Source organism: Nesoenas mayeri (genome assembly GCF_963082525.1).
Source record: "Nesoenas mayeri genome assembly, chromosome: Z".
NCBI classification, from domain to species: Eukaryota; Metazoa; Chordata; class Aves; order Columbiformes; family Columbidae; genus Nesoenas; species Nesoenas mayeri.
This window is the reverse complement of record NC_137542.1, coordinates 43,249,063-43,274,005: the sequence shown is the minus strand read 5'-3', so window position 1 is coordinate 43,274,005 and position 24,943 is coordinate 43,249,063. Positions and strand designations below refer to the sequence as shown.

Below are 24,943 nucleotides of genomic sequence, written 5' to 3'. Positions count from 1 at the left end.
GCAGCCTTCTGCTCAAATTAGATGAAATTGAAATTAGAGGACTATAGTTTTATTCCCATGCTAATAGTAATGCTTCCTTAAAAAAAAAAAAAAAAACCAAACAAAAAAAAACCAAACACACACACAAAAAAATCACACTTTGGAGCATCTCTTCCAGAGACAGTATTGTTATTAGATCTATTAAGTACCAGTGTTTCATAGTCCATAAACTACTCTGCCTCCTACCACAATCAGCACTTCTGAACAACCTGAAAATTTCTATCTTCAAAAGGTGTTTTTTCCTTTTTCTTATATCTGACAATAACTTGCTTTCAGCAACTCCCAGCTTCCAAGTGCTCCCTTTTGATCCAACTTTAGTCATCATCGTAGAGAAGGAAATACACAAGATGTCATTGTCACTGTTGACTCAACTCCTGCTCAGATTTTGGCTAACACAGCTCATGCTAAGGCCTCTGTGTGCTGGAAGCAGCACCAGCAGAAAGTGAGAGCACCATGTGGAAGGACAGTGGCCAGAAAGAGCTAAAGGGCCATTATGCACCCACTGTCACTTGCGGTTTGCTGTTTCCTGCAGTCATTTTCTTTTGTCTGGCAGTTTTGTCAGAATCTGCTAACATAGGAAAATGGTACAGACCAAACCTCCAAGCTGGGAAGTACAAAACATCAGCTTACCAAAAAAGCTTCTGAAGCAGATCCAACAGCAGCAGCACTGCTGAGGGTTTGTGCTTCCCGGTGTGAGAGAGGGGATGCCAACACTGTGATGGAGGAGGAAGCATAAGCACTCTGTCTGCATGGTAACTGATGCTTTTTTCTTTTTGTTCATAGGTGCACAAGAGTCACAGGTTATAAGTTATGAAACCTTATGACCTGAATAGTGAATAAGTGAAGTCATGTGATAGACTAGACTGGGCAAAAGGGGATTGAGTCCCTGTTTGTTGTGTCTCTTAATGAGTTCATGAAATAAAGGTTAAATCACAGCTTGCATTGCCCTGTAAATTTGAGAGACTCAAACAGACTGTGACAGCCATTCTCACAGAAAAGTCTTAGTTACCCAAATTTTCAGAAATCTTTTTAGGAAGACATGACATAAATATCTTTCTACAATAATCAAGCATTGAACTGATACTTACTTCAGGTTCCAGCCTGAGATGGAGCCACTCATCTAGCTTCAGTACTGCCAAATTCGCGGTAGCTTTGTCCTCCACCTCGCTATCACTGTTATCACCAGATACCGCATCTTCTGAATTAAATATAAAAGGTGGATTAACATTTCTGTATTGTTTATATTAACATACAAAAAATAAACACTACTGTATTACCAGAAATAAACCCATTTTCGTTCTACATTTTATTTTAAAATGTAAAAATTTGTCAAATTGCTTTACATTTTTGGCAAATAGCCCTCAGCGAAAAGTCTTTGCTTCAGTTAGCAAACTCAGACATCCAGACCTGCTGAGGGCCCTACTGTGTAAGCACCTGTACTGAGGTGATCTGACTGACTCCTGTACCTTCATCAATATGAACAAGCCACCATCAAACTTTTGCCTGAGGCTATCTGCAAAACAACACAATGCTCTATGCTTTATTTCCTAGTAAAACAGCAGATTTAAAGACCCATTAAGAAAAAGGTGTTATATATACATATGGCTATTGAGTAGGATTCTATTTTTTTTAAAGTGCAATTCAGTCTGCATAAAGACTATACGAAGAGTAACAGTTTAAGAGCAAGAGAGGAAAGCTTCAAAAATAACTTGGACTCTCAGATTCAAACCAATATTTCTAGAGAACTGACAGGAGGATAGATTATTTTTCTTCTATTCCTACAGCATTCTATTTAAATTTTAAAAAGAGGAAAATCCTGTGTACTCCCTATTAATTCTAGCTCATAGTAGAGCTAATTGTCATTAAAATTTATCAGTAAAAAATAAGCTTTAAAATGCATGTTTCAGCTGGAAGGAATAAGAGTATTTGCCTTATTGATAGTTTCTGAACTATGCTTCATCTTGAATAATCTGGTTCAAACTATCAAAATAACCTAATATCTAGGAAAAAACATACATACTACACTTTTCAGCATTAGTACTCTCATTACACATTTTGTTTGTATGTCTTGTTTCATTACAACCTATACAGTAATTTCTGAGACTTCAGAACTATGGAAGTGTAGTTTACAGATACAAATCCATACGGATTCACAAAACTTTACATTTATTACAGGGCCTACTATTCTTGAACAGCTGCAAGAATTAGCGCTCTGTCATTTTAACAATTAGCCAATAAACATATTAAATATTCTTGAAAAATAAGCCTTCCGTACCAACTAGTACATACCAATGGAAACAATCCAAATCCAAACCCCACTGTACCTCGAAAGGATGCAGGTTCCTGCAAAGCATTACTTGGCAATCTAGCCGGTCCACAGAACAGAGACACAGTGACAGGCGTTACAACAGAACAGCATCTGATATTTGCTATCCTGTGAGCTCTCGTCATTTCATCATATATAACCCAGTCTGTAGGGAGAGCTTGAATGGCTGCAGCTTGCCCATTTGCTGGGGGAATCTGTGCAAAAGCAAGGAAGACTAGGTTATTTCAGCCTCTATTTGTAATTAATTTTAACATATTTCTTATTTTATATATGAAGAAATAAATACATAAATATTTATATACACATAATTTATAAACAGAAACAAAAAAGAGAGGTAATTCATCTGGACTCATAAATTACACTACCACCTTCAAAGAAAATATTTTTCTTTAAAAACAAACCTTAAACAACAACAAACCCACACAAAACAAAACAAAATTTAAAAACCCCACAGTTTTGGATCAGAACTTCTTCCTGGTATGAGCAGGGATTTTCACATCTTTAAAACAGTTTCATAATTATTTTTTTTTTTTTTTAACATTTTGTCTTGTTCCATCTACAAGAAGGAATAACTGAAATATGTTTTGATTAAATAATATTGGAAAAAATAAACCAACTTCAATTATCTGTTTTGTCAACTGCCAGGAAAAATATTTTCTGAAAATGTAGTGTTTAATGTACATGCTGCTTTTAAAGTACTGACAACTATGAAGAGACATTTCACAGAGTATACTGCTCTTTTTTGTGAACTATAAATCTCAAGTCATTTTACCTTTTTATATTGAGGCTGACTAAGAACAGAGGTAGGATGAAATCGCACTTTCTTCTCCTTTGGTCCGGTCAAAACCAGGTTTTCTCTGTCCACATGCACAAGATTGGGATACATCCCAGCCACTAAGGCAGCTTTAACTACAGCCCAGTTCTCAGAGTTAGTATTAACATCTCTAATATCAGCTCCTCCTCTGGCTCTAACAAAACCTGAAGAAAGGAGAGGACAGAAACGTGCTATAATTAATTATATTTGAGACTACTTTTTCACTTCTCAAAAGAAATTAAAAAAAAAAAAGTGAAATAACTACTAATTTGTTGCATTTTTCACCACTACCAGCCTTAACAGCACTAAGAAGAAATCATTATACTGAAGTCTTCCTTGATAAGGGGTTTTATACTGACCTAGAAAAGAATTACTTTTTACAAGGCAAAGACCTGTCCTGTGGACATAATTTAGAATGTAAAAATCCAAGGAAACATCTCTCACACTGAAAGCCAGTGGCATGTGGAACATTCAGGCGCTTTTAGTGACATCAGCTGCTCCCCAGCCACACTTCCCCACCCAGCATCTGCACTATGTCCAGAATGAATGTGTGCTAGTCTGCTCCAAATTTAAGGAAGGAAAATGACACCAGTGAACACTACTCTTGTTACAATTTGTATAGACTTGACTCCAAAATTACATTAACATTTTTCCAAGATATTTACCTGAGGCTCTAAGCTGGCCAAGCAACTGTGTTCTCATTCCTATGATGATTTCCATTGTGGCTTGAGACAGAAAGTTCTTTTCACAGAAGGCTCTCTCCCAGCCATCACTGCGTGCCTTCTGCCATGCCTGTAAAGAATAGTTTTTTCCATTTGCCTATTAATTAGATTAGCTAAAAATTACTAATTTCACTTTTCATTTTACTTTTTTAAAAAATGCTATTTACCTCAATAAAACTAAGGCAGAAGCCATTCTGAAAGAAATGTATCAAATCAGATTTTTTTCTTCTGGTTAACTACTAGACTCTTTATACACATTTTCTAAATTAACATAGCAATCATTATGTTAAATCATTGTAAGATCATTATATTAACTTATAAAGATTGTTAACTTATTATAAACATAATTATATCAAGATCATTACTTTAAGTTACCAGTGTAGCAGTATATAAAGTGGTCCTTGTTGGAACACTCAGAATTTAACCAGGTTTGAAAATACAAACAAAAAGGTGTGAAAAAAAGTGTTCCTTCACAAATGTGTAAGCCCAGTATACACAGGAAAGCTACTAGGCAAAAATAAAGCTTCTTCTCTAAGGACTTTGTCATAGTCTATCATTCTACATCCAGCTTGACTGATACACCATTTACTTTGATATGTAGTCTATTGTGATTAGTACTGTATCTGAAAATGAAGTAATACCTGGAAAGCCCTGAGAAGCGCCATATGGTCACTAAATGTTCCTGCAGTGAAACGTTTTCTACACAGCATGGCTGCACGCTTTTGAGAGGCCAGTGTAGGTAGGACAAAAGGGTCTCGATACGCAAGAGTGCAAGCAATGGTAAGAATAGGATCCAGGCACTTCAAAATAACAGCACACAACACCATTTTACCAAGGTGTGGTTCTACAGGTAATTCAGTGAGATGATAACCAAGCTCAGTGAGATCTTCCCAAGGATCCATGGCATCTATTGTCTGTTAAAAAAAAAAAAAAAGGGAAGGAGGGGGAAGTAGACAAAACTAATTTACAATAAAAGCAGAAAGTACATGAATACTGAACATTAACTAGACTTGTTTGCAAATGCTAAGAAAGCAAGTCAAACTCTTTTAACAGTTTGAGATGAGACTTTCAAGCACTCTCCTCCCTTAGCATGGAAAAATACATCCACATACAGAAAAAGAAAATAGAAAACACTCAAAAATTCAAAGCATTCTTAAGTAACTAAAGAGCAAGCTCAATACAAATAAAACTCAGTAAGATACGTTGCTACACCACAAATATAGAATCAAATACAATTCCCATCTAAATCTGTTCCTCTGCTGACCTTAAGCATTTGCACAGCATTTCTCACAATTAAAGCTGGTGGCGGATCAGGAGCTTTCATAAGAAAGTCGACAATTGGACAGTTAACTGGAGCCAGTAGTTTTGTGTGTAAACAAAGCTCCTGCAAGTTACAAAGAAAAAAAGAAAAAAAAAAAAACAAACAACAACAGACTGTTAAGATGAGGAGGTACAGTGGAGAAATTGCTTTTTTTTTGAGTAATATTATGGTTTCATGATAATACATTTCTTAATTATAACTTCTGACCAAACACGCACCTGAAGTGGCATTCTTAGAAGTTCTGGAGTCTGAAATTCCAACATATTCTGAAATCGGAGTCTACTGAAGAGACGAAAACAGACTCCAGGCTGACAGCGCCCAGCCCTTGAAAATAAAATGCAGGAAATTGTTGAAAATTAGAATTTCTTAAGATAAACACACATAAGCTTAGAATGGAAATGCAGAAGCAGCAGGCCTAAAACAGATAATTTTGTCATTCAGTGTAAGTCCAACATATGAGGTGAGAGTTTTCCAGTACATGGATTATTTTTAGTACGAAAAATTTGTTACCTCAACACTGAAAGATCTGCAGAAATAAAAACATGGCCTATCTAAAAATAGTGATGTGGTTTTTTTGCTAACCTAAGATCCATCCAAATCTCAACTGTCCTTTGCTGTAAGTAATCTAAGTCATAAGCTTCATTTCTTCCTCTTCACCTCCCCCAAACGGTTCAAGACACGCTGGGAGTAAAAGGTAGAATAAAAACCAAACAACTCATGATCAAGGGGACAGAGACAGCAAACGCTCACATTCCTGCAGCTCAATGTCAATATCATATTATCAAACACAGGCATTTGTTGCTCTCAATGTATATATCCTCATAGGCTTCACCAAGTGTTGAGAAGAATCTGATAAAGATCTGTAAAGTCATGCATAGTCAGGAGAAGACAAATAAGGTACCACTGCTCAATGTCTCTTCAATACAGGGATGATGAGGTATCAATTAAAAACTAACAACAGGCAGCCCTTTGCCCACAAATCGGTCATGAAACAACTTACTGGACACTGTGGCTGCTGGTGCTACATGGCAGAAATGGGAAGGAGAACAAGGTCATGGAGGGAAAACAACCAGACCTGATGTAAGCTTTGGGAAATTCCTGAGTGTTGCTTTTCTACAACTTGGGAAATTACTACAAGAAAATACAGGCTGACCCTTACTCTTCTGCAGAGAATTAGCATTGGCCATTGTCCCACACGATACCAGACTAGGCTAGTAACCCCACCCACTGTGGCTGCTGTTATGGTGTGTACTTCATCCTTAACATACAGGTCAGTGCATGTCTGCAAAACAAAATACAGTATGAAGCATTTATTACCTGCCTTTTCTCTGGATAGCACTGGCTTTTGAAATCCACACCATTTTTAGCATTGTAACACAACTCAGTGCATCGAAAGACATCTATAAAAGCAGAGCAAGGAACATAAAACCAAGATTGAATAGGGTATATGAAATCAGAGTTACTAATGATTTAGATCATCAATAGAAGTTCTTTTAAAAAATAATAATAAGCACCAGCAGCTTCTGGCACAAAAGTATGTTCTAAAGAACTTGGTTTCAGGTGAATTTATGCTACAATAGCTTTGTGCTACGCAGCTTTCTAAATTCAAGTTTTCTAGACAATAGGTAATTGTAAGTCAATAAAAGACATGGACTGTGTGTTATATTCAAGTTTTTCTCTTTGCCTCACTTGGAAATTTTGTCCTTATTTTCTTACATTTGATGCAAAATTACAAAAAAACCCCAATGGATTACCATGAGAACTTCAGAATTCAGTGTGTTTATCTCCTATGAAATCCAACTCTATTTTCTATGTTGGATCTCAAAGTGTCTCATTATGTTCTCTCACTTTTCTTGAACAAATAATTAAGGAATGGGCATCCAACACATGAAAAATAATGCCTAAAAACTTAACATATTATACTTGGACTGCATACAATAGTAGGACAAACAGAACTCCCAATGTTCTCTAAGTCTCAGGAAGATGGTGGTCTGAACTGACAGACTTGTTTAAAAAAAAAATAATAAAACAGATATACTAACTTTAAAAAAAAAAAAAAAAAATCTATCAGTAGATCAACTTGCAATAGCTTTCACAGGGTTTTTAAAAAGCTAGCTATTTTAAGTACTTGCCACAAAACAAATGGATGTCAAAACTTCTGAGTTTTGTTGCTTGACATTGCACTGGCTCTCAGCCTACTATAGAAAAAATAGCTGTCCAAGATATATGGATAATGTATTTTAAAATAATAATAGGAAGCTCACTTCCCAAGGAAAGCTTAAGCTCATCGTACCTCTTTCATCTTGCCTGAGTCAATAACAAATACAACATCATTGACTGTTATGCTGGTTTCTGCAATATTAGTAGAAAGAATCTGCAATTAAAAAAACAAAACAAAACAATAGTAACTGTAAAAACAGAGACAAAATAGACTAATACAGTATTTGAACAAGTCCCCTGATACTTGCTATTTTGCGGATGCCAGGTGGTGGACTTCTAAGCACCTTCTTCTGGTCCAAAGTCTGCATATTTGAATGAAGCATGAAAACGTGGTATCTAATCCAAGACAAAGAATACTTTAAGGATCTTTAAAAGAAACAATAAAAACTCAAGACAACCACAGAAACTACAGGTTTTACCTGTGAGCATTATCAGCAAATCTCTTATCATCAAAAAGAATACGGTCCCTCAGGCTAACTATTTCATCATATCCAGGAAGAAATATTAAAATCGCTCCTGAAAAAGAAGTTGGTTCGCAGAGATAAACATAGAATTCACTTCATATATGTCAGTATTGCACATACTAGCACTCAGAAGCTACTTAGCATTATTGGAAAAAGAGCATAATTTATCAGAAGCTGAATCCACAAACACTTATTGGCAGTGTGTGTATATACCTACCAGCATCATAACTATGGCAGATGTTATAAAGTAAGTGCATAATCAGGTCCAGATCCACTTTTTCACTATCAAAACTGTGATGATACGCTTTCAGGAGTTCTCTGTCCTCTGCACTAAGGTCACTACCAGTACTTTGGACCAGGGAGCTTTCATCCGCATTTCCAGATTCCACTGAAGCACTAAAATATACAAATACATAGGCCAGTGTCAAGGCTGTTTGCTTTGGATTTAAATTCAGCTATCAATTCAAATGTAGATCAAGACCAACAAGACTACTCATCTCAACTTTTAAAGTGTAGCAGAACAGCATCTCCACAATACTATTACTCCTCATCGACTTAAGTGTTAACCCAGCAAAGCGTGCAACTTCAATTTTTAGTGTTAACTTTAATTTCCTTATACTTCACCAAAACACAACCATAAGCCAATGTGACAGAACCTCTAAGACCCTCTTTGTTTAACTGTTAAAGGAAAAATATCAGCAAGACTTGTATTTTCCAAAAAATTCACTAGCATAACAGTTAAGCAGGTACTACAAGAACAGATACTATACTAGGAGAAGTCTTTATAAGATAGGTCTCTACAAAACTGTAACTAAACTATGACAACTGTAAGTTAATGAAAAAATAATTCTTGAATGTCCTAGTGTATATGTTACTCATATAATGTTTCTTTAATATGGCTGTCATATATGAACAATATACAGATAAAAACACATATCAGATTTGTTTCCAAAATAAACATTTTAAATTAAAATGCTATGTGGTATGGAAGCAGCCTCTCCTCTGCATTTTTATTTATTCAGAATAGAACAGACAGTTTCAGTTGCAGGGGACCTAGAATCATCATCTACTCTTATTTACTATAATCACATCCTGCCTAGATACAAAAATCATAATAGGAATGTCCATATCAAGATGACAAACACTAATAATATAAAAGAATTCCAACACCACTAGAACTAAACTTATCCTAGGAGCTGTGCAAACATAATCACTATGATACTGGTATGTTTTTTTAAATACTCCTATGCTCAAATAAATCTTGCTATTTATGTCAGATTTTAAAGCATCAAAAGCTCAAAACTGTTCTGATTAAAAGATGACAAAACAAAAATTCCCCTTCACCATGTTGCACAAATGTTTCTGCAAAGTAGTTACAGTTTACCTGTAGGACTCCAACAGATCGACAACCTCTGTCTGTCCAAAGCACTTAGCCCAGTCCAAAGCCATCCTGAAAAAGTTGCATAAAAATCTACATTAATTTCTCACTTCAAAAGACATATATGAATAACATGTTCATGAGGAAGCAACTAATACCGCACCTTCTATCGCTTACTACATTACTGCTTAATCAGTGACATTTCTGCTGGATCTTCAACTTCCCATTTTAAAGTGCATAAATAGGAGTAACAGTTATATGATTTCTGGATAACTGCAACTATTTACCAACAAAGAATCCCAGCAATACACAGAAGCACATGCAAACATGCTGAAGAAAATGAGGAAGAAATCGGTCTCCTCATAATGCAGTTAATTCTGTTCTCATTTTAAACTGCTTTCCTTCCCAAGTTTCTCAAGTAGTAGTACCAATTATCAGACTCCTGGAATCCTAATCTTGCCTTACTACAATTATTTACTGTAGTTCCCTGTTTATATGAAGACACAATTCATTGACAGAAAAATCTCCACTTTTACAGATTCAAAATATTTTTATATGATACAACATGTTTGCAGATACAACAAACCAGAGATCTTTGCACCTCTAATACACTACTTCTGAATTCAATATAGATTTACAGAATCATAGAAGGGTTTGGGTTGGAAAGGACCTTTAAAGACCATATAGCTCCAATTCTCTTGCCATGGGCAGGGACACCTTCTGCTAGACCAGGTTGCTAAAAGCCACATTCAACCTGACCTTCAACACTTCCAGGGATGGGGCATGCACAGCTTCTCTGGGCAGCCTGTTCCAGGGTCTCACCACCCTCATGATGAAGAACTTCTCCCTTGTATCTAAGACAGTAACCTCTCTTGTGTTAAGAGGTTACTCTCTTAAAATAAGGATCATCAAATATTTTGGATCTAATTCTATCAACTCAGTAAGAAAGATTCTAATTTTTCTTCTTACCAGTGTGTTAAATCAGGCTCAATGAAACCAAGAGGGTATATCCCATATTCAAGACTCTTCAATTAAAAATTTGATTTATAACTTACAGGAACTAATGTAATGAACAGAAGCTAGAAATTGTTTAGACTGTCACAATCTGTTAGTGCTTATAGTAGTCTTACAAGTTAGTAGATTAGTTTAGATGTTACAGAAATTTCTGTCTCATTTTTATATTGACAAATAAATCTATGTTTCAATTTATCTGCGTGGTTTTACCAGCCATTGGATGATTTCAAGTGGATGTTTGCTCCCATACTGATCAGTTGTTCTACTTGACTCAGAAAGCCTCTCCCTGAAGCGATCATTAGTGCAGTTGCACTGGTTTCACTATGCCTATAATCAACTGAGAAGTACAGAAAAAAAAAAAATCAGCACACCCAATAAAAACATTATTTTCTCATCTAAATGTAGTATGAACATGACCTTCAAAACCCAGCCCAAAGCGAACTCGTTTTCTTACTTCATCCCACATCTGTCAATACTTCAAAGCAAGTACAACATAAATAAATACAAAATTCATTAATTCTACCAACTCAATTTTTTTAACAGGTATCAGAATTCAAAGGTAACAACACTTGAAATTGGAGACAAAGCAGTCACAGAAATTCTAGTAATTTTGAGGTTGGTTTTTCTTATGGAATAAGATGAGAAACTTACCACTGACATTTTCAGTTAAAATGAGATGAAACACCTGAGCAAAGGAATCAACATCTTTATGCAACCAGATGTCAGAAAGACAAGAATCCATTTCTTTTATTAGCCATGGTTCAAGGCAATTCACATCTTTTTCAGTCTGAAGAAAAAACACAGCATTAAAAGATTAGTATCTTCAAAAAGTTGTCTTTACTCTCACATATTGGACACAAAGACTTGGAACGGTTTTTCAAGTGACAACCGGAAATACAACATTCAGGTAACAGTTAAAGCATTTATTGGATCATCTGCAAGTACTTTAAACAATGGCAGTCTAGCCATTTGCTATAAATAGAAGTTATGTGCAACAATCATAATAGAAAAGCACACCTTACCTAAAGTAGTTCATGCTAATAAAAAAAGGCTTAAAATAAGTTAATATCCTTCTGGAAACACTCCAGAAGAGTTGTAAAACTGTTTGGAAAACAGTTTTAAAATAGGTAGTACTAATATAACACAGATTTAAACATCTCTCCCAACAAAAGGAAAAACATACCAGTTGAGCAAATACTGTGTCACCACCATCATCCAACAGATTATACTCTTCAATTGCACTCGAGACAGATCTTTGTCTCTGAGATTCCAGTTTGCTATTACTTTCTTCAGCAGAACACCACTCAGTAAGAGTGCTTTGCTGTTTTTCTTCTAGAATTCATAAAATAGTTAAAAAAAAATTTTACCGTTATCTTAATTATCCACAGTGATAAAAAATAGTTATATCAAGTCACAAAGTTTTACCTATTCAATCTTTTATTTAATCTAGAATGCTGTTACCAGTCAAACATAAATTCCATGACTAAGGGCACCCAAATTACACCACTGCAAACATCTGCTACAAAAACAAGGTAAAAAAATACCACTTGGATGCTTAATCCCTTTAGGTCTCCAGTATTCCAACTTACTGCATTCAAATGAGCTTCCTATGTAAATATTTTCTACACAATTCTCAGTACAGGTCTTTCTCCAGAAGTGAAGTAACAAAATGATATAGCTCCTGTATGTAAGAACTCTTTTTTGGATACAGTAGAAGCAACAGATGAGGACACCAGTGCCTTAACTGAACTTTCCTATTGACAGTGATCAGAGCTGAGCACCACAATAAACACGTAGTCAGGATCATATATAGCTTTGTTTTCTCCTCCCGACTATTTTTTTTTTAAAAAAAAGAAAAAAAACAAACAGCTATATTAAGTGTGTTAATGCTTCAGGGCTATACATATTAAATACATCCATGTCTGAAGAATGCAGTGAAAAATGTTACTAATAGCAACCACTTCTGTGCAAGATGTACAAAATCCAGCCCTCTTCAACAGCCGCACTTCAGTTTGCACTCACAGTCAACACATAGTATCTCTTCTATAGTTTTCATATGGGTAAGGCCCCCAATTATATGCAATTCTCCTCTATAACAGTTGAGGAAAATACAATATTTGCCAATTGAAGGCAAAAATAATGCAACCATTGAAAAAAACTCTTTTTTTTTTTTTTAAGTTACATAATCTACTTCAATAATGTAAACACCAAGAATTTAAAGACACTTGCTGTCGCCTAGTCATGTCTCACTTAATATTCTGACTCTGGAATTTTAACAGCCACTCATACTGTTTAGTTGTTCAATCAGTGAGACTCATTCTTAGCCCTAGCAATTAAGAAGTCCACCAACCTCGCTGTTTCTCTTTTTTGTACTTTACCATCTCTTTGTTTGTATACCCAGTGCTTCGTAAAATGTCTTCCAAAAACATCTCCTTAACTTCAAAAGGTCTTCCTTGTACTGAAAGGATAAAAAGTTCATAAAATATTAGATATTCCCTAGCTTCATTCATAACCTTAATTTTTAAGACCATTTTTGCAGAGACAAAAACTTATTAGGGCCTGATGTAAGTAACTGTTACTTTCCTTGAAAAATCTTGTAAGAGTATCTTCACTGCACTTTATTTTCTTAAGATTAGTAGTCCACAAAACAAAACAATTCAAAAGGGAAATATCAGCAGGGTACTTTAATTCTCATTAACCTCTTGAAGCGCTATAGCAAGAGATGCACATGATCGATAGTTTGTCATTGCAATTTTATCAAAATGAGAATATAAATATTTTTCTCTAGGGTTACAGAAAACAATTCCCTGTGTGAGGCTGCCACCTGGATTACAAAACATAACAGTAATTCATACAGCTTTAGTGCAGGATCCCACAAGCAGATTGTCACCTTTCTATTCAACTACTTTTTTTCTCTGTTTCCTCAATTGCTTTGGCCAAAATTGGCTTTCTTTAGTGAGACATTCTAAATGGGCTTTACCTCCTAATAACATACTCTGATTTCCTTTTCATTATCACTGTTTTCTGGACCTTATTTATGGACATTCAAGGATTCTTCTTCACATGAAGAAATATCTATATTTTAATTTCTGGTCCCTTAGCAGACATTTGCCATAGCTGAGTTTAAATGATCTAAGACATTTCCCTTCTTCAGAAAGAACAAGCTACAATACACAGACTTTTACAAGCTGTGGTGGAAGAAGTCTTACAACACATCACAAACTCTGTGTGCTACAGGAATCCACAACTGCTTGGTTTCTGTGCTCAGGATTTTGTCAGCTATATTGCTGAAGGAGGATGAAATCTTTTTCATGACATTAACAAACAAAGTATCTAGACTCTCTTCATACTCAAATTCTCAAAAAGAGAAAAAGGAAAAGTGTCTTTTCAATTGTGATGAGCCTGTGAAGACTGGTATTGCTAACAGTATAACCACTGAGGTAAACTGGAGAAAAGAGTGTCAGAATCTCCTGAATAAACGTATTGATCTAAATGAACAGGAAGCTACAAGACTAAACTGGGAAGCCACATAACAACTATAACTGAGGTTTACCCTCTCAAAAAGAATACTTTGGAAAACACTGAAATCACTTGTCACTTCCAGATTCCTGCCTTCAGCTGTCTGCAAGTCCTATTTTAATAGCCATAAATTCAGAACTTGGAACTGAAAATAAACACTTCTATCTGTAAAAAAAAAAAAAAATCATGAACATTCACTGAAATAAACTGATGATTCGTAGAAAAAATTCCAAATGAGTGGTCCTACCCATGTCCTGGGACTGCTAAGCTTCTCAAAAAATGGTTGATGTAGTCTACTCAATTGTTTTGAAAATAGAGCATTTCTCTTAAAGGCACCTTTTCAAAACTTATATAACGTTGTAGAAAACGGAAGAGACTGCAAGATGCCAGGGAACGTCACCCAGGAGAGTAAAGAGAACAGCACCTCCCACGCACGTATCTTTTAGGTTTACTAAAGATCAGTCAAATGAAATCAGCAATAATGATAGATTACATTCAAATGCAAAGAAAAGTTAACTGCAGATCACTGACTTCGAACATAAATTAATATAAACTGCCAAGTCTTTCCTCAATGCTTGCCTCGATTAACAGCTAACAAGTTTCCTTTAAAATAAAGAAACATGTGATTAAAGCATGAAAACCCAACTTGGCTAGGACTGTATTTCTGAAGTGATCAGGTACAGTTACCTCTGTTTGCTCCAGTAACCAGTAGCAATCTCTGTCAGGCCAGAAGAAACACAACGTACTGGAATGAATTAATCTCTATAACACTTTGTAGATCCTACGGCCTATATCACCATGGACATCAGCACTTTAAGAATCTTTTCCTGCTACTTGAACTGAACATGCTAGGGGCCAGGGCATCCCTGCACTTACAGAACTTCCTGTGATGAAAACACTGCACTCTGAAGTAGGTGCAAATGGATACGAAACAACAAAAACAAGCAACAAAGAACAAGCATTGCTGTAACTCTCAGTATATTTAGCATGTTCCCTTACTCAGAATCATTTGCTACAGTTAATAGGATCTATAAGTCCTAGGGCGGGTATTCTCATATTGCAGAGTCTACATAAATACTTACTGTGTATTACTGGGCAACTTCCAAAATACCTAATAAAGAGATCGGCATCTAGAGCAGCACTAGAAATAATTAGTTTCAAGTTAGGCTGTTTTTGCAAAACATCTCTCAGTTTTATTAACAAGAAGTCACTGAACCTATCCCTCTCATGTACTTCATCCTATAAGAGAAGGGAAAAAAAAACAGCAGCAAAAGATAAACATCACAGATCCAAGACTATAACTTTTCACAAATATGAACTCTTTTAAAAACTAGAATATGTAATTTGCTGCCACATTATAGATCTATTAAAATGTGTAAGTCTAAGTACATACTTGTTTAAAAACTATCCAAAAGTCAAAAAAAATTTTAAAAGTTTTATAAAGAGACCAGAGCAGACTGCTCTGTTAATGCATAAGCATTAACATACACCTTGACTTCGGAGATTAAAGTGAATTTCTGAAACTCCTCCGATTCTTACATTTGAATCTTATTTCTAATATAGTGACAAACTGCAAATCCTACCAATATTTTAATAAATTCTCATTTCATCGTTGAAGAACTTTTAAAGAAATGTATGATACCATATCATAAGAAAAAAAGTTAGATTGCTTAGATCCATTGAGTCATGCACAAAGCTTACCATCAATTAAAGCATGACTGATTAGTCAATCATCTTTGTTGGTGTGTTCTGCTGGTTTGTTTTATATTATGAACTTAGGAAGCAGGGACACAAATACAAGACCTTCAGGCTGAAGTCAAGAATGTCTAATCATTGTCACACTTTTTTGTATTTTGATAAACAGGTAGACACCTACAATTATAATGATTTTTTCTGTCTTCAGCAGTGGAAAACTTAATCTTGCAATAAGTACTCTGGTTCCACTGACTTATAAAACTCCACAATATAAATATTCACATAATCATAAACAAGCACACATAAATAATTTACTGAAAATTATACTACTTGAAAACATCTGGGCAAGCAAATGGACTGTAAAGCTGGTATTGCTAAAACAAGCACATAATACAAGAAATTCTGACACATCCACATTGAATCATATCTACAGAAGCCTCCCTAAGGGTTTTCTGCTTTCTGACAGAAGAAGTTTGGAAAAATCTAGAGCTCTGACCTCCACAACTGCATCACGATTCCAAAATTAAATTATTAACATGAACTTAAAATAAGGCATTTAAAAAAAAGTACACGCTACAATAAAGACTCAGATAGTCTTTAACACTAATTCAGATTCTAACCAAACAAAAACACCCTAAACGGTCAGCAATTTAATAAAGAAAACTAGGATCTTATCTGCCACTTAACAGGTAATACATATTGTTCCATCCTATAGGACTCTTACCACAATAACATGTGTCACTGTTGACAGAGTGCTGTCTCCGGCCATCAGCGTGCGAAGCAGTATGCCATTAGTGCAAAACGTTAACAGCGTCTTTGGAGAAACCCTATTGAACAGTTTGTAAAGATACTTCAGCCTTTTGCACCATCTAAATGCATGCTAGCTTTCCACTACTTACTGAAAATTAAAAGATTGAACAGCTGCTCACCCAATGTGGGATTAGATTATAGTTCTCTCAGCAAATAACTAATGCATACATACTACTTGTTTTTAAACTATGTCTAATCCCAGGCAATTCCTAATGAATCTTAGTGCTTACACTTCAAAACTTCAGAAAAGGGATTGATTCACAAGGTGAGAGGCAAAGCTATATAAATTTTAAAAAGCAAGTGAAACAGAACCTTGAGAACATCTCCATGTTGTGTAACTTACTAAAAAATCCAGTGTGGAGTGCTTTGGAAAAACAAGTTCCAACTGTTCAGCATATGCCTGGATGCAGTCTTTGTATTTGCCTATACCTGACTGAATCACCAAGAAACCAGCTGATCCTTTTCAAATACTTTCACTTTTCTCTTCAAGTATTTCACTATTCTAGTACCTGTGGCAGAGTTAGCTATGCAAGTAAAAACGGTGATTGCCACAACTTTCTCCAGCATTGCCACCTTGAGTACTGAAAAGTTCTTTTGTATCATACTCTACAGTTCTTTTCTAGAAGACAAGCTCACTAGTTTATCATACGTGTATTACTTTCCAAGTTCAGAATTCATCCCTCCTTTCAAAAATCCTCCTACATATTAAATTCAGGGTACACACCCAGGATGGAGATGCTTTACCCATCTCTACTCTTCTCTCTTCAGCAGCCTTCTAGAAATCATCATTGCTGTCTAACAGTTAATAAAACTTAAAAAATTAAGACTCCCACATTATCATAAGCACCCCCACCCCCCGTATTTTTTTGCTTGGAGTTGGAAATATTGCTGTCTCTCCCTTTTGCTCTTTCTCTTAAAATAATCTATTTATTCTTCTGGAGAGATCAAGTGGACCTTGAGGACATTTGCTGATGACACCAAACTGAGTGGGGAAATGGACACTTTGGAAGGGAGAGCCACCCTGCATAGGATGACCTGGACAGATTGGAAGAATGGGCTAACAAGAACCTTAGGAAGTTCAACAAGGACAAGTGTACTATCTTGCACTTGAGAAAACATAATCCAGGAGTGGAGCACAGGCTGGGAATTGTCTGGCTGGGAGAAGCTCTGTGGAAAGGGACCTGGGGGTCCTGGTGGACAAGAAGCTCAATATGGGTGAACAGTTTGTTGCTGCAGCAAAGAAGGCCAAGAGGATGCTGGGCAGCATTAGCAAGGCCATCAGCAGCAGAGACAAAGAAGTCATTATGCAGCTCTACTCAACACTTGGCGGCCACACCTGGAATACTGAGTTCAGTTTTGGTCCCTGCTATGCAAAAAGAATATGTGGACAGGCTGGAGAGGGTCCACAGAATGGCCACAGAGAATCAAAGGACTGGGAAGCTGCCACATGAGGAAAGGCTGAGAGACCTGGGCTTGTTCAGCCTTGAGAAAAGAAGGTTTAGGGGAGACCTCAGCACCATGTTCCAGTATTTAAAGGGTGGCTACAGAGCAGATGGAGACTCCCTTTTTACAAGGAGGCACATGGAAGATATGAGGGGTAACGGGTGCAAGTTACTCCTGGGGAGATTCTCATCGGGCACAAGAGGGAAATTTTTCAGGATGAGAACAACCAGCCATTGGAACAACCTTCCTGGGGAAGCGGTGGATTTCACAACATTGAACACTTTTAAGATTCAGCTGGACAGGGTGCTGGGCCATCTTCTCAAGACTATCCGTTTTGCAAAGAAAGGTTCGACCATGTGATCCTTGTGGTCCCTTCCAACTTGGTATTCTATGGTCTGTGATTCTTCTTAAGCAGGAATTTCTGCACTGCTTCCAATAATTCTTCCATTTTGAGCTGACCTATACTGTGTTCTTCTTCAGTCAGCATAGTACTTTCACTCTTTTATCATCCACTTTATTTACAATTCATCTTTACTAGCTCTTCTAATCCCTTAATAGCCTTGTGAGCTTCTGTACACATAGTCAAATTCTTCTTTAACTTGGCTGTCTTGTTCAAGTGCATTTATTTTCTCTAGTTACAGTGTATATTTGTCCCTATCAGCAACATAACCAGCTGTACCTTTTGCCATCTTCTCACATCCCAACTGCTGCCCATTCCTGGAACTCCCACTATCTACACAGTTCAAAAACATAAAAACCGCACAGTCTTCAGACTTTCATCCATTCCTGGTTTAGAAACAAATTCCTCAGGTGATCTAGAAATTTCTACCTTTCTATCACTTCATGCTTTAAACATAAAAGCTGAAAAAGAGTAAATCTAACCCAAACTAGATATGTAAATAATGCTCGACTTTATAATTCACTTTCAAATTTTGACCTTTTTCCTTTATGCCACCTATCAACTCTGTTTAGCATTTGTTACAGCATGTTGGCCTTCCTGCCAACATTGAAAGCTTGCAGAACTTTTGGATCTAATAATATTAAAAGTAGGAAAAAAAATTTAAAAAAAGAGGAAACTGCAGACTTGATCTGAATTAGCAAAGGAATTACACATAGACACACACTCTTACGAGCAGTAATCAAGAGAAAGCATCTGCAATTGACTTACAGAAGACAACTTGCTACATGAAACTGCAAAATATAGGAGGAAAACCATCTTTTTCAGCCTTAAATATTCCATAACCTGAAATAACATACCCCCTCTATACTTTACTTACTGAGCTTTTACCAGGCTGTATCCCAAATATGCTGTAGTTTAAATGTACACAAGACTAAGGATACCAATATAAGATCAATTGACTTTAAGAAGTATCATTAGTACCTGCTTTCTAATCGGATCTGATAACCAATTGTCTGGCCAATCTTTTCTCTTCTTTCTGCTGCCACTCTTTCAGCCACAGCAATAGCTGCCAAACGTCTTGGCTGAGTGCAAAACATACGACAGGGAATTCCATTTTTGGAACAGTCATCAAGAATGAACTGAGGGATCTGTAAAGAAGTGTTATAAATTTACTTCTTAGTTTGATAAAATCATAGCTTTTCTATCACAGTGAAAAAATGTAACTGCATCTCAATATTACACAGGTTGCAAGAAGGTTCACAGCAGGATTATCATTACAAATGATAAGGAGTAGCAAGGCAACAAAAATAAATGTCAGATTTTAAGTTTAATAAAAAAAAAAAGCTTAAGCTTCTCTCTCCTGTTTCAGAGAAATCTATTAAAAAATACCTGTGGGTAATCTTTCATTTTAACATACTAGAACCCTAGAACCAGCTTTAGAAAGAAAAGGGCTATACAAAATCATATCTACTTTCCTTTCAATAGTTTATACTGCTTTAATGAAAAACTAGTGTCTATCAGAAAATTGTGCAGAACCATTTATGCTTTTAGTAAGTATCTGTTGGCTTAGTATTTCAAAAGCAAGAAGTGAATTAATACACAAGACTTTCAACTACATAGGAAAACAAAAGCCTTAAAACCAGCATCAATCAGTCCCTTATTAGATCCATATTACAAAATTCACATTAGTTTTGTATAAATATTATCTTTTTTATTTGATTAAAGAAACATACTTGAGTAGTCTTTCCTGATCCAGTTTCTCCTACAATCAGAACAACTTTATTCTCCTTTATTGTTTTGACAATTTCTTCCTGTTTTTCAAAAACTGGCAGTGATTGCCTGAAGGAATCAAACTCTGATTCCCCTCTTTTCACTGGAACCTGGGGGATACCGTTGTTAAGTCGTCCGCTTGTCTTCTTCACTTCTCTGTTTTCTGTGAAGAGGAGTTAAGAATTTACTTGGACACATACAAAAGAAGGTCACTAAAACATTCCTTATAACATCATACATAAAAATGAACATTCCTGACTTTACATGTATCTCTAAAGTGACAAACCCATGACATTTAAAAACCGTATTCACAGTAATGCATCCTGTTACGGCACTTGAAATAAATACTGTTCAAAGGAGTTATTTTCATAGATATATTGAACAAAAATAGACTATTCCAGTGCACTGCTCAAAGGCAAAAAATGTCATGAAGAGCAAAAAGATAAATAGAAACTAAGCCCAAGAAAAGCAGCCTGGCATATTTTCTTGGCCTTTGTGTAATTTTTACACATTCACACCTCCACGGTTTGCCTAGAAATAGTCACTGTATAGTTATACATTTAAGTTACTCCAAACTGATAAGCATGCCTTCTGAGAAAAAGATAGCTTTACTGTGATTCATAGGCCTACTTTCACATCCTCCCCAGTCTTTTATAACCTCCTTTCAGTCAGTCTTACATAACCTAATGCTCTAACCCATAAGATTTGTCCTAAATCATACAAACTGAACCATGCTGTACCTAGACTTTCAGACACACACAGCGCAGTACGATGTATTACAAAGCAACGCAAAAGCAGCCAAAGAACCTGCATGTCTTCAGAGGAGACTACTTCAAATTCAGTATTGTAAATACTGTTCTATAATTCCTTAAAAACTATTTTCCAGAAGTAAAAGCTTGCTGTACCTTCAATTATATATATAATGTGACTAACAGATTAATATATCTTCAGAAGCAGGACCATGTGAACCTCATGCAGTTCAACAAGGCCAAGTGCAGGGTCCTGCACCTGGGCCAGGGCAACCCCTGGTATCAATATAAACTGGGGGAGAAAGGGATCGAGAGCAGCCCTGCTGAGGACTTGGGGGTACCAGTGGATGAAAAGCTGGACATGAGACGGCGATGTGCGCTGGCAGCTCAGAAAGCAAACTGTATCCTGGGCTGCATCAAAAGGAGCATGGCCAGAAGGTCGAGGGAGGTGATTCTGCCCCTCTGCTCTGCTCTGGTGAGACCTCACCTGGAGTGCTGTGTTCAGCTCAGGAGCCCCCAGTACAGGAAAGACATGGACCCGCTGGACATGGGCCAGAGGAGGCCACAAAAGTTATCAGAGGGCTGGAACAGCTCTGCTGTGAAGACAGGCTGAGAGAGCTGGGGTTGTTCAGCCTGGAGAAGAGAAGGCTTTGGGAAGACTTTGTTGCAGCCTTTCAGTCCTTAAAAGTGGCCTATAAGAAAGAGGGTCACAGACTTTTTTAGCAGTGTTTGTTGCGATAGGACAAGGGGTGATAGTTTTCAGCTAAAAGAGGGGAGATATCTACTAGATAGAAGGAAGAAATTTTTTATCCTGAGTGAAACACTGGCCCAGGTTGCCCAGAGAGGTGGTAGATGACCCACCTCTGGAGACATTCAAGGCCAGGCTGGACAGGGCTCTGAGCAACCTGATCTGGTTGAAGATGTCCCTGCTCATTGCAAGCGAGTGGGACTATATAATATTTGAAGGTCCCTTCCAACCCAAACTATTCTATGATTCTACATTAAATTACAAGCACTGTCTTACTGAGACAGATACAGGCTAACAGATTAAAAGAAACAAAACAAAACAAATCAGTAAAAGGAAAGAAAAATTGTACACTATTCATTCATTTATGGCTTACATTACTAATGAATTGCTTTTCAGTAGGCTTATTATAGTTTCTCTCTGTTCATTAAACAATCCTATTAAACAATTGAAACAACTGAAAAAGAAAAAAAACAAAGGAAGCACTTAAAAGTACAAAACAACAAGAATCAGAAATATCCAATGAAACAAGGTATACCGGTACAACTGTCTTCTGCCCACTAAACCCAGCTTTGCACACAGAAACACAACACAACTCCTACGCTCATAACTGTTAACGCAATAATCTTCTTAAAAGTATTGTTTAAAAAAAAAACCCAATGTATCAGAACTTTGTCTTTCAGTGAACTCTTTCATATTCTAGAAATCATGAAGTCTAGCTAGTAGTCTTAGGGACCAAATCTATTTTAGAAGAAGACAAAACAAACAATAAACTTCTTATTTTATCAATAACATACGTTTTTATAAGCAGAACAGCCAGACCCATGTCTTCCTAAGGGTGTTCCTGTACAGTGGTAACGGTAACACCTCTCTCTTCAATCTCATCTCACAGAACTTTTAGGTAACTCCCATTTCAGAAATATATTTCCAAATAAATCTGGTTCAAACTGGCTCCAAGATTCAAAAGTAAGTTGGCACAAGAGAGACAGTGGAATGCAGGTAACACAACTGCCTAAGCTCCTCATGAAACGAATTTTAAGAGACTCTATATTAAAAATTAAAAGTCAAGAAAACTAGTGAGGTGTCAGTTGGGACAGGACAGGAAACAGAAAAGGAAAGGGTTTGGTTTGTGCTTCGATCATGGGTTGGGATTTTGGTGTCCAGAAGACACACTGGACATACCAGATTCAACAGCACACGCATTTCCTCGCTCTGTCTTTGGCAGAAGTTCTGTTCGTTCTTTATTTGTGACAGGAAATCTTTGAATGAAACTCCGAAGAGCATGTTTTATACTTGGAGCCAAGCAACAAATCATTACTGCATGTGTTAGTTCTGAGCCATCCTTCTTCCTTACAGTCAGGTATCGATTCGCTCCTTTCCTGGAAGAAGGAAAAAAAAAAAAGGAGTTTCAAGAATAAGTAACCTATGTACAACTATGTAATGATCTTTGGCCATAAATCTTTCAAGATGCCTTTCAGATTATCTTCAAATGTAATGTCATAACTAGAAACTTCCAAATAATGTCCTATGTAGCATAACACACACCAAAATAACAGAAGCATCCACAATATCCACCACCAAAACCACTCTACGCACAGAAGACAGTGCAGCACAGACACTGCAGACTTTGGATCACTACACCAAGCGCAACTCTACCACTAGGCCTCGATAATGTAACACTGTTCTGCTGCCTTTCTGTTAAAGGTCTGTCACTGCCTTTACCTCCCAAAAGATAAGTCGGCTCCACCAATCACTATATCAATCAATACTGAGAGGTATTACACAAAGCTAATTTCTAGACTAATTTAAGAACTTTAGAGGTTAAAAATCAACAAATAGACATAACAGACACACAAGCAGCCTTCTAGTGATATTCCAAGCATTAACAAAATCCAGTAATGCAAATTAGATTCCCAGGATGTCTGTTATCAAAGATTTAAAATGTAGAATCAGAGCTAAAGCACTTAATTGTAACACTGCAATTCTCTTCTCAGACTGCACTATGATACTGAAAAGCAAAGAATTATTGTAAATATGTTCGAAACTGAACTATCTTGTGCCTGGACTACAATGACATATCAACACTCTGAAAATGAAATCTAGAAGTTCAATAATAAAAGTAAATCATCATCAAGCTTTTAAAGACTGATCACTTCAAAAGTTATGGTAAACATGAATAGCAAGGAAATCTGGGGACCCTACACATGACTAGAACATCTGAATTTCTTTTAAAAGGAAACCTATGTTTCTTAAATGTGCAATGCATTATTAAATTCTTCTGTCTTCCAGGCAAATATTCCCTTCTTCTTAGCTGTTTAAATTTCAGTTCAAATATTCCCTATGCTACATATCACCCTGAAAACTCCACATTTGTGGAGCCTCCCCAGAGACATGGTTATGGCACCAGGCCTGTCAGGGTTCAAGGAGCATCCAGGCAGTGCTCTTAGTCCTACAGTTTAGTTTTAGGTAATCCTGTGAGAGCAGAGAGTTGGACTCAACAATCCTTATGGGTCCCTTCCAACTCAAGATATTTTATGAAAACCACCACCAAAAACACTGCAGAATCCACCAGGGAGCTGCTCAGAGACACAAATACTCAACAAGGGTTCAAGCAGGGTTTACCAGTTACAGTTAAGAACAAGCACTGTACAATCCAATCATGTTCCTGCTAACCATTTGCACACACCTGACATTGCTTTCTAACACTCTGTATTCCCAAAATATGATGCAAAGATACGGCAGTTCAGCCAAATTTACTGTGTTGGGTAACTGTGGCAAAAAATTAGATATACCGCTCTCAAGACTGGAATCACATTGGAAGCATAACTTCATTTGAACTGCACTATGCTTGAATAAGGTCTTCTGAAACCAAGCTACACACTCAACACAATCAATGCTGAACACTTCTTACTCCTTAAGCATAGATCAGAGAAATAGCATTTTATACTATTTCTACAAGAATCATGAAGTATAAACAAAATTGGGGAACAGCAAACGCTGCTGTGGTTTTACAGCAGTCCACACACACAGGTCATACAACACACTCCATCTGTCTGGGTTTTTCCTGGAACTTCCCTGTTGCTTTGCCACCTGAACTCCCAAGGGAAACAGATTCTCAGCTTTCACACAAGCTTATCATGTCAACAAATAGGGGTTTTCTCTTCAAAAGATCAGAGTAAAAGAGACATAAACAGTATCACGGCAAGCTATCTCACACTAAGCACGTCACAAGCTCAGGACTTTTTTTGGAAAGCACAAAGACATTTATTTTTATTGCACTTTTAAAACCTTTCTCTCTAGTACTATTCCCTGCAACAGTGCCAGACATGCTACAAACATAGGTCATTTTAACAATAGCAATGAAATTCCATATATTTTCACCAAGCAAAGAAAAAATAAAATAACAGTCAGACTGTAACTTACCCTTTACTTTTAGATATGAGTCCAAGAGACTGACAGAGCCGGTGAACAAATGCTCTTTCAGTACTAGTGAAAGAAGAGGGAAATTCCATTT

The 24,943-nt window shown here is 36.6% G+C and overlaps 1 protein-coding gene across 1 annotated transcript in view; it reads right to left on the bottom strand.

The window, feature by feature from the left end:
* Window positions 1-24,943, bottom strand: part of YTHDC2 (YTH N6-methyladenosine RNA binding protein C2) — a gene marked incomplete at its 5' end in the record, with an annotated part of 32,019 nt that overhangs the window by 6,448 nt on the left and 628 nt on the right. The window contains 23 exons of the mRNA XM_080362369.1: window positions 1,128-1,237; window positions 2,364-2,559; window positions 3,138-3,343; window positions 3,845-3,971; window positions 4,543-4,815; window positions 5,166-5,285; window positions 5,441-5,546; window positions 6,540-6,622; window positions 7,516-7,596; window positions 7,691-7,778; window positions 7,862-7,958; window positions 8,124-8,302; window positions 9,291-9,356; window positions 10,509-10,635; window positions 10,950-11,085; window positions 11,482-11,630; window positions 12,649-12,756; window positions 14,900-15,056; window positions 16,237-16,339; window positions 19,147-19,313; window positions 19,899-20,098; window positions 22,612-22,808; window positions 24,853-24,943. Of these exons, the coding sequence (XP_080218495.1) occupies window positions 1,128-1,237; window positions 2,364-2,559; window positions 3,138-3,343; window positions 3,845-3,971; window positions 4,543-4,815; window positions 5,166-5,285; window positions 5,441-5,546; window positions 6,540-6,622; window positions 7,516-7,596; window positions 7,691-7,778; window positions 7,862-7,958; window positions 8,124-8,302; window positions 9,291-9,356; window positions 10,509-10,635; window positions 10,950-11,085; window positions 11,482-11,630; window positions 12,649-12,756; window positions 14,900-15,056; window positions 16,237-16,339; window positions 19,147-19,313; window positions 19,899-20,098; window positions 22,612-22,808; window positions 24,853-24,943 (3,167 nt within the window). The remainder of the gene's footprint in view (window positions 1-1,127; window positions 1,238-2,363; window positions 2,560-3,137; window positions 3,344-3,844; window positions 3,972-4,542; window positions 4,816-5,165; window positions 5,286-5,440; window positions 5,547-6,539; window positions 6,623-7,515; window positions 7,597-7,690; window positions 7,779-7,861; window positions 7,959-8,123; window positions 8,303-9,290; window positions 9,357-10,508; window positions 10,636-10,949; window positions 11,086-11,481; window positions 11,631-12,648; window positions 12,757-14,899; window positions 15,057-16,236; window positions 16,340-19,146; window positions 19,314-19,898; window positions 20,099-22,611; window positions 22,809-24,852) is intronic.